The following is a 13,186-nucleotide window of genomic DNA, read 5'->3' as shown; positions in this document are numbered from 1 at the left end:
GACAAGCCCCTCGGTTGGCGTACGGAAACCGTTTAATGTTGTGACGATCTTGTTGTTTCGGCATACTTCCGATATCCCATACTTCTCAATTTATAGTTCCTAGTGGTGGTCGTTTTGAGGCATACGCCGCAGACAACCAAAGTGGATACATATCCTTTTTGTACGATATTTTAGATTTCTATCTCGCATTATTTGGCAAGGCATGGAGGGTGGGACTTTTAGCATTCTCATTGGTGTGTTTTTCTTCTTTGTTTCCTTTGTAGAGCTTTTATATCGCAGAATTCTTTCAGACTGGTCAATGATAGTGATTCGCAGTCCTCAATCTTACAAACCCGAAAAAAAAAAACAAATTCTCCAAAAACAGTTAGGAATAAATCTAGATATACAACAACCCAAAAACCTACAACAAAACACAACAAGACTACATCGCGACTTCCAAACGAAAGTCTTTCTTCAAAGCTTGAACACGCCGGAATAGAAATGAGGAGCAGTACAAAGCCGATGCAAAGTTCGCGTTACTACATGACTTTCGTGGATTTGGGGTTCCACGCCCATGTCGGTGAAGGCGAGACATGAAGCTGAGGATAGTGGAACGAGAATTGCGAATCATCTATTGGGTTATTTCCAAGACTGATCTTGTGGGATGGTTGCTTTCTTTCAGAGGAATTTCTTGGGCATGTTTGCGCGGCGGCGCTTGTAGATGATGTAAGAGACTGCCAGGAAGACCTGGAAGGCGATGATGAGGAAGATGAAGAAGCCCATGCGTGGAGTAGAGGCGGTGATTGCTGTTCACGATGTTAGTGTCTAGCTTATGAACAGATGTTTGAGAAGGATAGACATACCGCTGAGGACAGAGCCCTGAAGGTGCTCGGTCAAGGTCTGGTGAGAAGAACGGAGGGTATCCTGGAGCTGATTGAAGCGGCTGTGGTAGTCCTTGCCTTCCAGGTCACGCTGGATGGTTTGCAGCATCTGCTCAATCTTCTGGAGGCGGGCATCGAGACCGGCGACTTGCTCCTTAGTTGCGAGTTTCTGCTGGAGCTCGAGATGGCGGTTCTCGTTCTGTTTGCCTTGGTTGCCGATTTCGCGGATGATGTTGCCCGTAGCCTTGTTGACAAGTTCGATGCGAGCAGCGAGGTCAACAAACTGGTCGGTCCTGGGCTGTTGCTGCGTTTGGGCCTGGGCAGCGACTGGTTGTTGTTGTTGCTGCTGCTGCTGCTGTGGTGGTTGTTGCTGCTGTTGGTTGTTTTGCTGCTGGGCTGGTGGGGCTGTGCCGGACTGAGCAGTCTGTAGGACAAACTTGAAGACCTCGAAAGAGTCGGGGTTCTCTGGTGTTGCGGCCGTCACACCGAAGGTGTTGCCAGCAGGAAGAGAGACCTTGTCCGTTGCGAAGCATAGTTTGTCATCGACAGTTACTTCAAGGTTGGCATTTGTGTGCTTGATACGAACAACGGAGGCCCGTCCCAGGTTGCGATAAGAGTAGTCGCAGTGTCCAAAAGCAAGGCTGTCTACACTTCTATGGCTCTTATAATCTGTTGTGCCATCGTTGAGGAACCCTCTAATGCTACCCCCCTAATATGATGTCAGTAATGGTATACGAGCCAGAATCATGAGACTCACTCTTCCGGCGTGCATATCAACGACGAGTGCGAATCCATCCCATTGGCCAACAGTGTAAATGCTAGAAGTGCCAATCTTGCTCTGACCATCTTTAGCATACCACAGTTGGAGGTTGCCCCCTCCTCTCTCAACTCCAGATGCTCGGAACTGGAATTCAGCCGACCATTCTGATTGGGAAACCCTGCGTTCATTGTTAGCGATTCCAAAGCATATAATGGGGGACTAATTTAAACTCACGGAGCTTGGGACCAAGCAAACCCTCTAGTGTTGCCAGGGTAAGGGGGAGTAAGAATTAGCTTGTTGGAGAGCTAGTGAAGTCAGAAACACTTTTCATCATTTGCTCTAGCAGTGGAACAGTGAAGACATACAACTTGGGGAGAATGTCCTTCTCCTCCAATTGTCCATCCCGGGATGGTGTCCCTGGTGGGTGATAGCCTAGGAAAGATGTCAGGATAATGGTACACAATGCATAGCAAAGGAAGTGGTCCATTACGTTTGACCATGACCGAAGCTAGAGCCTTCGATCACAGTTTGTGCCGCAGCGAGAGTAGCGAACAATGGTAAAGAAGCTGAGAACTTCATAGTGTCTATACAATCAATCACGTATCACTACTCGTTATGGAAGTGCCCTGTCGATCTATGGGAATGGCGGACAAAACGTTTTCAAATAATGCAAATAAAGAAAGCAAAAGAACAGAGAGCAAGAAAATATTGACCACTGGGTATCAAAAGCGTCACTGATCAGGAGCAGCTCTTCGATTCAATAGCGCGGAGACAACACGAGTAGTGGTCCACCCAACCACAATGGCGATCACGCAGTAGCGGATCTCTCTGACAATTGAGACGGTCGCCGGTGAAAAGTCGACCAAATGTTGAATGTTGAGATTGGAGAGAACGACAGAATGACGGACTCCTACGTCCGAAGCTAATTCCATGAAGATGCTGCAGCTACTTGAGCGCTAAATTGACCGGTATGACAAGCCGAAGGGACACACTGGCCTTTGTCGGTGGGTATCCGCGTGTCACGTGAACAGCTCCCCAGATTATCTAGAGGGTCCTCCGTTCCATGGGAATTCCTCCCCTGGAAGGAACATCAATGCTCCACGTTCATTATTTACCGTGCATTTGACAGCGCGCCATGCGCAAAAGCTCCAATGGCTGATCTATACCCTTCTCTGGCACAGTGCGCTATTGTCGCTACAGCCTTCAAGATTCTCCTTTTCCCCGCCTAGTATGTTGGTCCATTGGAAACCCAAAGAAGCATGTCTATGTCTGCCAGTCTTTACCTCGTGCTAACTCTTAGCTTTTGTTGTAGTAAATCGACTGACTTCGAGGTTCACCGCAACTGGCTCGCGATCACACATTCATTACCAGTCAAGGAGTGGTACTACGAGGTATGTCGCGAACGCCGCATGCGCTCCGATTCCTCTATACTGAAACCGCTCCCCGGTTAGAAAACATCGGAATGGACACTCGACTACCCCCCTTTTTTCGCAGCGTTCGAATGGCTATTGTCTCAAGTGGCGCAGTATGCGGACCCTGCGATGTTGACTGTCAAGAACCTTAATTATGATTCCTGGCAGACAATTTACTTTCAGCGAGCAACTGTTATTATTAGTGAACTCGTTCTCGTCTTCGCATTGAATCGGTACAGCTTCTGTTTGGCAGTTTACTAAGAAGGTGACTACAGAGACTAACGCTGTAATCCAGCTTCATCAAATCAGCGCCTCAGTCTAATAAGCACCTTGCGCATATCTCCAGCCTCTCAATTCTGTTGTCGCCCGGCCTTCTGATCATCGATCACATCCATTTCCAATACAATGGCTTCATGTACGGGGTTCTGATCCTGTCTATCGTGCTCGCACGAAAGCAGTCGACGCTCCTCTACAGCGGCATCACTTTTGCCATATTGCTCTGCATGAAACACATTCATCTCTATCTGTCGTTGGCCTACTTTGTCTACCTGCTGAGAACTTACTGCCTTGACCCTAAGTCGGTCTTTCGACCCAGATTTGGAAATATCTTCAAACTTGGTCTGGGTGTCATCAGTGTGTTTGCTGTAGCATTTGGTCCATTCATCTATTGGAATCAGTTGCTCCAACTGAAAGATCGGCTCTTCCCGTTCTCAAGAGGTCTGTGCCATGCCTACTGGGCGCCTAACATCTGGGCAATGTATTCCTTTGTGGACCGTGCCCTCATTCTACGTACGTACTAGCGCCTCGAGCATTCGTGTAGCATAGCTAATTCTGATAGTTGCCCCACGTCTGGGTCTTTCAATCAACGAGGAGGCCCTAACGAGTGTTACACGGGGTCTTGTCGGAGACACCTCGTTTGCTGTTCTTCCTGAGGTGACCAAGGAACACACTTTTGCGCTTACTTTTCTGTTTCAGCTGGTACGTGATTTCAATACTCTACATGACTCACCGATGCTTGTACTCATGGACATGTAGCTTCCGTTAATCAAATTATGGCGCAGCCCTGGCGATTGGGACGTATTTGTTGGCGCCATTACGCTTTGCGGATACGCTTCCTTCCTATTCGGCTGGCATGTTCATGAAAAGGCCGTCCTCCTGATCATAATACCTTTCAGCCTCATAGCCCTCAGAGACAGGCGGTACTTCAGCGCATTTAGATCTCTTGCGATAGCTGGACATGTCTCGCTATTCCCTTTGCTGTTTACTGCGGCCGAGTTTCCTATTAAGACCGTATACACGGTCTTTTGGCTGGTCCTGTTCCTGTTTGTATTTGAGCAGGTAGCACCAGTGCCCGAACGACCACGGATATTCCCGATTGTCGACCGCTTCTCCTTGCTATACCTAGCAGTGGCCATTCCACTGATTATCTACTGCTCACTTCTACACCAGTTGATATTTGGTCTAGAACGGTATGAGTTCTTACCTTTGATGTTCATGAGCAGCTATTCCGCCTTGGGCGTAGTAGGCAGTTGGATAGGTTTCATGGTCGTGTACTTTACCGCATAATAAGCAATTATATAGACTTAATATGAGCATACCTTCTTGATAAACCTGTGATACTAGGTATGGTTCGTAAGTATAAGACTACTGTGTGTTGTGTTTGGGTTACACCAAGAGTGCCGGAAATGACATTCTTTAAACGCCAACAATGATGTAATTTGCTAACGGCTCTTGGGATTATCGAATGTTTGGTCTGTTTGACTGCATCCACGTGCTTCGGAAGCGGACCCACTTGATCATCCAAATTTGCAAAGTTTATCAGCCTTCAGGCCCAAACAGGTTAGACTCAACTTTTAAAGGTGACCGATCCCATAGATGTGACACTGCAGGAAGTTACAGCAGTCTTGACATCAATAAGATGGCCCAGCCAACATAAACTATTGGTTCTATTGAATTAGTTAGTCCGTTAACTAGCACTATATATCTATCTATGTATTCCTATGGTTACTCTACCAGTCAGGAACTCTAGCGCTATCAATCCGAGTGGTTTATTTGCAATTGTCATGTTCCGATGTTGAAGTATATTTTCCGGTATCCGTCAAGTGATGGATCACAGCCACTTTGTATTCCCTGTCCAATTCTTTTTTTTATTCTTTCTGCTCGCTTTCCCAACGAAATAGTGGATAAGTGTAGCAGACAATGGAAAACAAATCTTAGTAATTTTACTCCTGTTTGCACCGCCTCCCTCTGTTTTCATTATAATGTTCCACTTGTACTTTACGCTCTTTTGACTTATTTATCTGATGCAGAACTACCAATATAAGCTAAGGTCAAATCCAGTAAACATACAACCTACCTAAGCAAGCCCTGCGAGTACTACTGGTGAGTTTTCCATGATATGTCATTTGCATATCGCTTGTATATATAGCATAACCTGGGTGAAAACGTAGCGTAGTAGTGGTACTTCTAATCAAATAATCCTGCTTAAATGCTACATTCGCCTGAGGTTTCTTGACTCTGCTTTAAATATCGAATCTATAGATGTAGCATTGATAGAAGAAGGTCTCCTTCAGGTTTACTGTAGTATCGTCTATTCGTAACCATAAAACCAGAAGGATGTTCTTTATAATGTAGGTTTGTGGAAAGTGCAGAGACAATACAGTCCCACTACTACACAAAGAAAGTAAGAAACACAGTTTGGCATGAGACTATTGTGTCTTATGAGCTATAAGCGAGTAGAATGCTGGAAATCTCTCGCATTCGTGCAAGCGTGGGAAACAGCTTTGCATGAGGAGAAACCAATGTAAAATTTCGTCATTGGGAGGTAGCGAGATCAACAACGTCATCAGGGATTATATAGAGATAAATATAGCAATTATAAAGCGTATATTAGGTACTATATATGGAGCATCAGCTTTGATGGTGAGGTAGGCTGAAAGCTTGCCACTTTAGGAAGGGCTGCTAATTGGCGAAGAAGTATGTTGAAATCGAGATAAAGGTAGGCTTTCCAAGAGACAAACCGAGAAGAAGCGATAAGTAGTAGGCATACTTGTGTGCATGGAAGATACTTGAGCAATATAAAAACGTGATTGTTGAGGTCATTGCGGGGAGTGCTGTATACATGGCGAGCCGAGTGTCCAATGTTAGATATCCCAGAAATCTTCAAACGCTCAGTAGCACTTGAACATCCGAATTATTAAAACACTAGTTACCTGAAAAGACGCATTTTTACGAAGCAGTGGTGTATATTTCACCAGGAGACGATTGATTGTGGACGTATAGTATATGTGGTGGCTATCCAGCATTAACCCTAGTAGTCCAACTTCTCTCCATAGAAATGGTCCAACGTCTCTGCTGATATTGAGGGACTACGGAGATATAGGCAGATTATAATGTATGAGCAAAATATCATAAAATTCTACAGAACATAACGAGCCGAACAAGTGCAAATACCAGTATAATTGGGGGATTGTGAGGTGGCAGAGAGGGTCAAGAAGCGATGGGGGGAGAGTCAGTGCTTGCACCCTCCCACGCTCCTTCAGCGTTACTCCCGATCGGGTATAGCCGTCCTTTGTCCGCCCGACATCTTGTTCGGCCAGTTCTCCTCCTCTCGTCCAATCATCGTCCGCCGTGCCTCGGCGGCCCTCCCACCACTTGCCGCAATGATCCTCATGGCCCGGTGGTTCTGCCGTTGCGGCGACCGCTTCTCCTTTCTCTTTCTCTGGAGATTCTTCATTTTCCTCTCTTCTTTCATACTATCTCCTCCTTGTCCTTCCTCACGCGACCTCCCACACGACACCTTGTTTTTGGATATCAACCAGTATTGCGGATCCACATTGCTGCCGAGCTCTCCTGCAGCTACACGATTTTCTGGATTTTTGTTCTCGTGTCGGGGCTACCATACTCCCGCGCACCCGTGTGCAGCGCGATTGGAGACGCGTTCGTTCAGTAAGTTCTCTTCACACGACTACCTCGTCTGATATTTGGCGATTTTGCTCGGGGTGGATCTACGAATATACTTGTATACCTCCGCTACATCTCCGGAGCTTCTCCGCGCAACACGTCCGCGCCTGCGTCCATGGCTCCATCACAGCCAATTCCATTCGTAGCACTGGCTACACTCCATTTGCCTTACCTCTTTGTTCTGCCATGCGCCCTTGGTTTGCGCTGTTGTTACCACGAACTAACAGTCTTTTTCTAATTATATAGATCGTCTATGTTCAACGATATTAGCAATAATCTATGCTAAATTGGCGCATTTCTTTCATTCCCTAGAGGACCATGGTACGTAGAAAGCTTACACGGCTATGGGTAGCCCGCCGAATATGCTGGAAGAAGACACAAATATAGCGAACGAGGCCGGCTGCTTACATTATTCTAGGTGCTGTTCAAGCGGAAGCCCGTCCAATACCTCCCCCGTCCCGTTATCGAAGATGACAGCTCCGAGGCATGTGCATTCAACAAAGGCAATTAAGGCACATTTGCTTACAACGGTTTTATAGGTCTGGGTCATCCCGGAGACCAACGAAGTCTTTACTCAGTATGAGCCGTATCTTCAGCGAATGGATTTCTACAAACAGAGAAGATTTATCTGCGAGATTACAGGCCACTCAGGCTTGACATTCTTCGAAGCGCTTAGGTCGGAAGTATGTACCCGTGCTTCTTCTACTGCTCAGGTGTCAATACTAAGCCTTGTTACTAGCTGGAGGAATCGCGGGAGGTCAATAACACGTTCCCTGACGCCCTGAAGGAGCCCATCTTGCGAAGGATTCAATTCTCCACTGTTTCCCGGGTCGACAACCTCGGTGCGTATGGCAAGTTCCCGTGTTTCTAGGGTTTTTTCGAAACTAACAACTAAATTTGCAGTGGATGAGATTTATGAAGTGAGTTAGATGCGTCGTAGATGAACTGGGTCATGATCTAACTCAATACTCAACAAATACAGGAGTTCAAGCAGGACTTTTACCCTGGGGAGCCGGTTTTGATATTGCTGGATGACAACACACGCCTGCATGGTATGATCAGGGACAAAGCAAATTTTGCAGAACAATTGCATCCGGACGGCACTGTTAAATCTCCAGCCTACGCGACATATCTCGTAAAAGTGCTGGATCGTCCGAATGAGGAAGCTCTATTGGACCAAGAGCACATTACTCGAGATCGGAAAACCTTTACGAAGCAAATGTTGCGTGCTTTTATCAAGAATAATGTAACGCGGGAGTCTTGGAACGGCGCCCCTTGGCTAGTGAAACCATCGATTGCGGAAGAATACAGAATTCCCACGGAGGTACCGAAACACTTGCAATACGGAGCTAAGGTAGCGGAGAAGAAGGCAATGAAGAAGGCTGATCAAGAGGGTTTCTTCGGGTTTTTCGCATCACAACAACTACCTGAGTTAAAACCCGCCGTGAAGGGCCAAAAGTCCAAACTTTCCCAACAAGATTTGGCGCGGTCCAAGGAGGCGCAGTTCCTTGAATATCAAAGGTCTCTCAATGGTAACCCAAGTTTTGTTGTCAGCAGCAAAACCACTGGAGCCGCTCGTTCGTCCAAATCTCAGGATACTGAAAAGAAATCACAGACCGCTACTGCAGTCATCGTCAAGACCGAAACCCCTAGGCCGCCATCACCTCCTCCGATCAAATATCCTATCGAGGATCTAGATATCGCACCGGACCGCGAAAAGAAAAAGCAACGGCCAACTCTGACGTTCTTGAAAGTCGATGAGACAGACAGTCCTGATGACGAAGATTTGCTGCATGATGACATCGACATGAAGTCAGTGGGGTTGCTTCTTGAGACGTGGAATACCCTCAACGTGTACTGTGAAGTTTTCCAGCTGGACTCGTTTACCTTCGACGATTTCCTCCAAGCCATGCGCTTTTCATCTGAGGACGTCGACTGTGAACTCTTCGTTGAGGTACATTGTGCTGTTTTGAAGAAGCTGGTTAACTCAGAGAAGGATGAGAATGGTGCTGTGCAGATCTCGCTCCCCGACCTTCCAGCAGATGATTCTGAATCCGACGAAGAGGATCAAGAAGAGGAAGTAGAAGAAACTCCCGAGCCCGAACCGGTGGTGACTAGAATGACTACTCGGAGTAGCCTGGCCAAGGCAGAAGCGGAAAACCTGAAAGCCCAAGCTAATCGCAGCCGCTCTAATTCAGTAGAGGTCAAAATCCATCGGGCGGCCGAGATGTTTGGAGATTATGGCTGGATAGATCGTCTCCGGAAGCGAGACTTCCGCAACGGTGGTTGGGAATTGGTCATGGTTGGGCTACTGCACCAACTATCCGCTCGCCCACGGATGGAGAAGGTCTGTAATGATATACTCAAGCATTTAGCTCCTCTAGATGCGGAACCGACCCAAGATACTGCTCAGCGCCAGTATGCTACCCTCGATATCAACCTGCGCGTTAAAGCCCTCCAAATCATATGCATGCTCAGCCTGGACACTAAAGCCATTCGAAATTACTTGGAGGAATGCAGTAACCAAATGACCGAGTTCCGCAAAGAGAAGATCGAATATCAAAAGGCTCGCAAAGCAGGGTAAGTAGATCGATGTATATGCCTGTAGTGTGTTTTGGTTGACATTTAAGTCTAGGCTCGAAGAACTTCGACGGTTACACCAAGAACGGAAAGCACTCCAACCGGAGCCAGAAAAGTCACCCTCTCCAGCGCCAGAATTGGAAGCACTGGAAGACTCCAAGATGACCGGAGTTGACGTGGAGTCTGATCAAGTTGCGGATACCGAAGAGGAAGAGGAAGTTCCCCAACGGTCGCTGCGTGGAGGATTGGATAGGGTTCTTGAGAGGAAACGAAAGCATGAAGAAGAGCAGAAGCGAAAGGAACAGTTGGCCAAACAGCCGAAGGGCACGAAGCAATATCAGAGGGTGCTGAAGAAGATCGATGAGCAAAAAGCGAACATTGAAAAGCTCGAAGAGAAGATCGACGTGGTGGACAACGATTTGAGAGAAGCCGATTGCCCACGAACCAGATGTCTCGGAAAAGACAGGTTTTGCAACCGATACTGGTGGTTCGAGCGAAACGCAATGCCGTACGGGGGGATGCCGAACAGTTCGACGGCAGAGGCACAATTTGCCAATGGCCGCTTATGGGTTCAAGGCCCTGACGAAATGGAGCGTGTAGGGTTCATTGACGTCCCCGAAGACCAGAAGAAGCAATATCAGAAAGAATTCCACACAACTCCAGCGGATCGCAAGAAGGCCGAAGAAGGACCCACCAGGCTCTCGAACGCGGATGAATGGGGCTACTATGATGACCCTGATGCTGTGGACAAACTTATCGACTGGCTTGACCCACGGGGCAATCGAGAGTTGAGATTACGCAAAGAGCTGTTGCTTCATCGCGACAATATTGTCAAGTACATGAGGTTCCGTGCGGAATACCTTGCGCAGACGGCCGAAAGGGCTGATTCGGAGGAGATGCCTACGAAGCGAATGACGACTAGGAACAAGACCTATGTGGACGACCATAAGCACCGTTGCCTGAGCTGGCATAACACGACGGCTATGTCTGAGAACGGACATCTTCATATAGATGCTTCACGGCCAACCAAGCGAGCCAAGAGGGCCACTGACGACCCCAAGGAGATCAAGGCAGTTAATCGCCAGGGCAAACCCTTGACAAGGCAAGGCTCACGTTACCACTTCTAGAATTTCCGTTTTTGACTCGGTTGGCGTTTTATGGGACCTTTTATGGGGGTTAAGGATACATTCGGGAGCGGCAAGCAATAAAACGGTCTTTCTTACTGGCATACACGAGCAACGAGACCATGAAAGTTTGGAGCGCAACACATATCTTTTATGTACAAAGTGAGGACATATTGCATCGGGGAGCTGAGGAAAAGTTAGTTGGTAGACGTTTGTATATAGATCAACTCTCTAGTAGCTTTTAAGCTGACGGGAGGGGAAACTTGTTGCACTGCATATGAAGCATCGAAACATAGAGACATAATAAAGCACCATCAATGAAAACATAATTGGTTTCCCAAGCACCATTTGGATATTCAACTTCAAGTGTACATACTACTGGATCTTTCGTCAAGGTGACAAATCCGTGGTCAGCCGTTGGCCACCCGATGGTCATGTGACAGCAAACATCCGCCACTCGGTTATCGTCGCGTATTAAGACCGTACGCAGGCTCTAACTGAAGGGAGGCGGGTCGTATCGGCACGTCAGCGGCGTAACGTCACTTCCGCCGAGTTTCCGCTTTCTCTCCCGGAACAGGAAGTTTGCGATCAGTGTGGCTTTTCTAACTGATAATTGTTCTATGTGTCGTTCATAGAGGATATTGCAATTTACCTGTTATTTGCTGCCTGTCTTTCGGAAGGTTATCTCCTTTCTCCTTGGGGGAGATCCATCTTATATCCGGCTTGAAATTCTTTAGGGAAATATCCATGGCATTGATTACTTTCCGATAGCCCGTGACCCTTGACGTCTGATTCTCCGAACCACCATCCAACCGGGCTTCCTGCCTGGATGTACTTGTACTCATGTCTGCTGTCGCACCGGAACATGTACATGATTCATCACCGATCAGCCCCAGAAATCCTCAGTCTTATCGCGTAACAACGGACGCCGTCCCGCACTCGCATCCTCAGATGGAACAGGTCGCAGATTCAAGACCAGCGCGGGGTGATGTAAGTAGGAACGCAGCGGTAGCCACGACACAAACGACCGCTGTCGATGATGCTTCGTCACCGGGTTATAAAAAGAATGATCATGGAGGCCCACAACAGATGAACAAGCGGAGTTTGGATTATGTATTAAGGAGTGGACTTGCGGGGGGTGTGGCGGGGTGTGCGGTACGTTACCACGTTTAAGCCTGTCGTGCCAGGTGGTATGTCGAATGCTAACTTTTGTTTGTGTAGGCGAAAACGATGGTTGCGCCGCTTGACCGCGTCAAAATCCTTTTTCAGGCATCGAACCCGCAGTTCGCTAAGTATACAGGCAGCTGGTCTGGCCTGTTATACGCAGTTCGGGACATTAATCGTCACGAAGGGAGGAGAGGCTTGTTTAAAGGTCATTCTGCGACACTTCTCCGCATTTTCCCTTATGCCGCCATCAAGTTTCTCGCATATGAACAGATCCGAGCGGTGATAATCCCGTCGCGAGATAAGGAAACACCGTTCCGCCGCTTGATTTCCGGGAGTTTGGCGGGGATGACATCGGTTTTCTTTACGTATCCGTTGGAGTTGATTCGAGTACGATTGGCTTTCGAGACTAAGCGATCTTCTCGCTCTTCCTTCACGGACATTTTCCGACAGATCTACCGCGAGCGGGTTTCGCCGCCTTCCGTACCAAGCGGACTGTCGTCCAGCTCCTCAGCCTCAGCTGCAGCCACTGCCACGGCCGAAGTCTCTTCTGCTGTGAATAAAGTCGTTCCTAGCTCTGGACTGGCGAATTTCTATCGTGGATTCACGCCTACCCTCATGGGAATGCTTCCATATGCGGGAGTGTCTTTCCTTACGCATGACACCGTTGGTGATTGGCTTCGGTCACCGGCACTCTCTCAATATACAACTATTCCGGGATCTGAATCTCAGTCCAAGAAAGGTTCACATCGCACTCAACTGACCGCCGCGGCGGAACTTTTCTCTGGGGCCGTTGCCGGCCTTGTCTCTCAGACGTCATCATACCCGCTGGAGGTCATTCGGAGGCGAATGCAAGTAGGAGGAGTAGTGGGCGATGGTCATCGACTAGGAATAGCCGAGACCGCCCGGACGATCTGGCTCGAGCGAGGCTTCCGGGGGTTCTGGATTGGTCTGAGCATTGGATACCTCAAGATCATTCCCATGACAGCCACGAGCTTTTTCGTGTACGAGCGGATGAAGTGGTCCTTGGGAATCTGAATATGCTAAGGGGACTGCTTGTAGATTTCTTTATTTCGCTTCGACCTTTTCAATTGGACAAGATGGAAGACATCCTGCCACGTGGACTCCGGTTTTGTGCTGTTTTCCTTATATATTGCTTCTTTCCCTTTTTACTTAGATCCAGAGATATTGGCGTCCTTTGGTTGTCATGGTTGACATTGTTCATACCCATTCTTTGCATGGTGAGGCAAGAGCTGCCTCTGGTGGTACTGTACATAGGTACGTGGTTTGACTTTTGTGCATGAACAAGAGTGTTTATAGATG

The 13,186-nt window shown here is 47.8% G+C and overlaps 4 protein-coding genes across 4 annotated transcripts; 3 read left to right on the top strand and 1 right to left on the bottom strand.

Annotated features, from left to right (window-relative positions):
- Positions 1 to 657: 657 nt before the first annotated feature.
- AO090102000145 (putative lectin family integral membrane protein) lies at positions 658 to 2,199 on the bottom strand (the record flags this gene model as incomplete). Its single annotated transcript, XM_001822325.3, has 6 exons — positions 658 to 785; positions 843 to 1,569; positions 1,618 to 1,798; positions 1,855 to 1,925; positions 1,986 to 2,052; positions 2,111 to 2,199. The coding sequence occupies 6 exons, from the start codon at positions 2,197 to 2,199 to the stop codon at positions 658 to 660; spliced, it is 1,263 nt and encodes a 420-aa protein (XP_001822377.1).
- Positions 2,200 to 2,771: 572 nt separating this feature from the next.
- AO090102000146 (dolichyl-P-Glc:Glc1Man(9)GlcNAc(2)-PP-dolichol alpha-1,3-glucosyltransferase ALG8) lies at positions 2,772 to 4,598 on the top strand (the record flags this gene model as incomplete). Its single annotated transcript, XM_001822326.1, has 6 exons — positions 2,772 to 2,848; positions 2,933 to 3,011; positions 3,072 to 3,265; positions 3,328 to 3,821; positions 3,871 to 4,010; positions 4,068 to 4,598. The coding sequence occupies 6 exons, from the start codon at positions 2,772 to 2,774 to the stop codon at positions 4,596 to 4,598; spliced, it is 1,515 nt and encodes a 504-aa protein (XP_001822378.1).
- Positions 4,599 to 6,531: 1,933 nt separating this feature from the next.
- Positions 6,532 to 10,702, top strand: AO090102000147 (DDT domain protein; the record flags this gene model as incomplete). The annotated part of the gene is made up of 6 exons (XM_023236961.1): positions 6,532 to 6,621; positions 7,535 to 7,678; positions 7,735 to 7,837; positions 7,899 to 7,915; positions 7,978 to 9,575; positions 9,631 to 10,702. The coding sequence occupies 6 exons, from the start codon at positions 6,532 to 6,534 to the stop codon at positions 10,700 to 10,702; spliced, it is 3,024 nt and encodes a 1,007-aa protein (XP_023091691.1).
- A 948-nt stretch (positions 10,703 to 11,650) lies between these two features.
- On the top strand, positions 11,651 to 12,901 carry AO090102000148 (coenzyme A transporter; the record flags this gene model as incomplete). The annotated part of the gene is made up of 2 exons (XM_001822328.1): positions 11,651 to 11,854; positions 11,921 to 12,901. The coding sequence occupies 2 exons, from the start codon at positions 11,651 to 11,653 to the stop codon at positions 12,899 to 12,901; spliced, it is 1,185 nt and encodes a 394-aa protein (XP_001822380.1).
- Positions 12,902 to 13,186: the final 285 nt, after the last annotated feature.

This window comes from Aspergillus oryzae, chromosome 4 (genome assembly GCF_000184455.2).
Source record: "Aspergillus oryzae RIB40 DNA, chromosome 4".
NCBI classification, from domain to species: domain Eukaryota; kingdom Fungi; phylum Ascomycota; class Eurotiomycetes; order Eurotiales; family Aspergillaceae; genus Aspergillus; species Aspergillus oryzae.
This window is presented reverse-complemented; position numbering and strand designations above follow the sequence as displayed.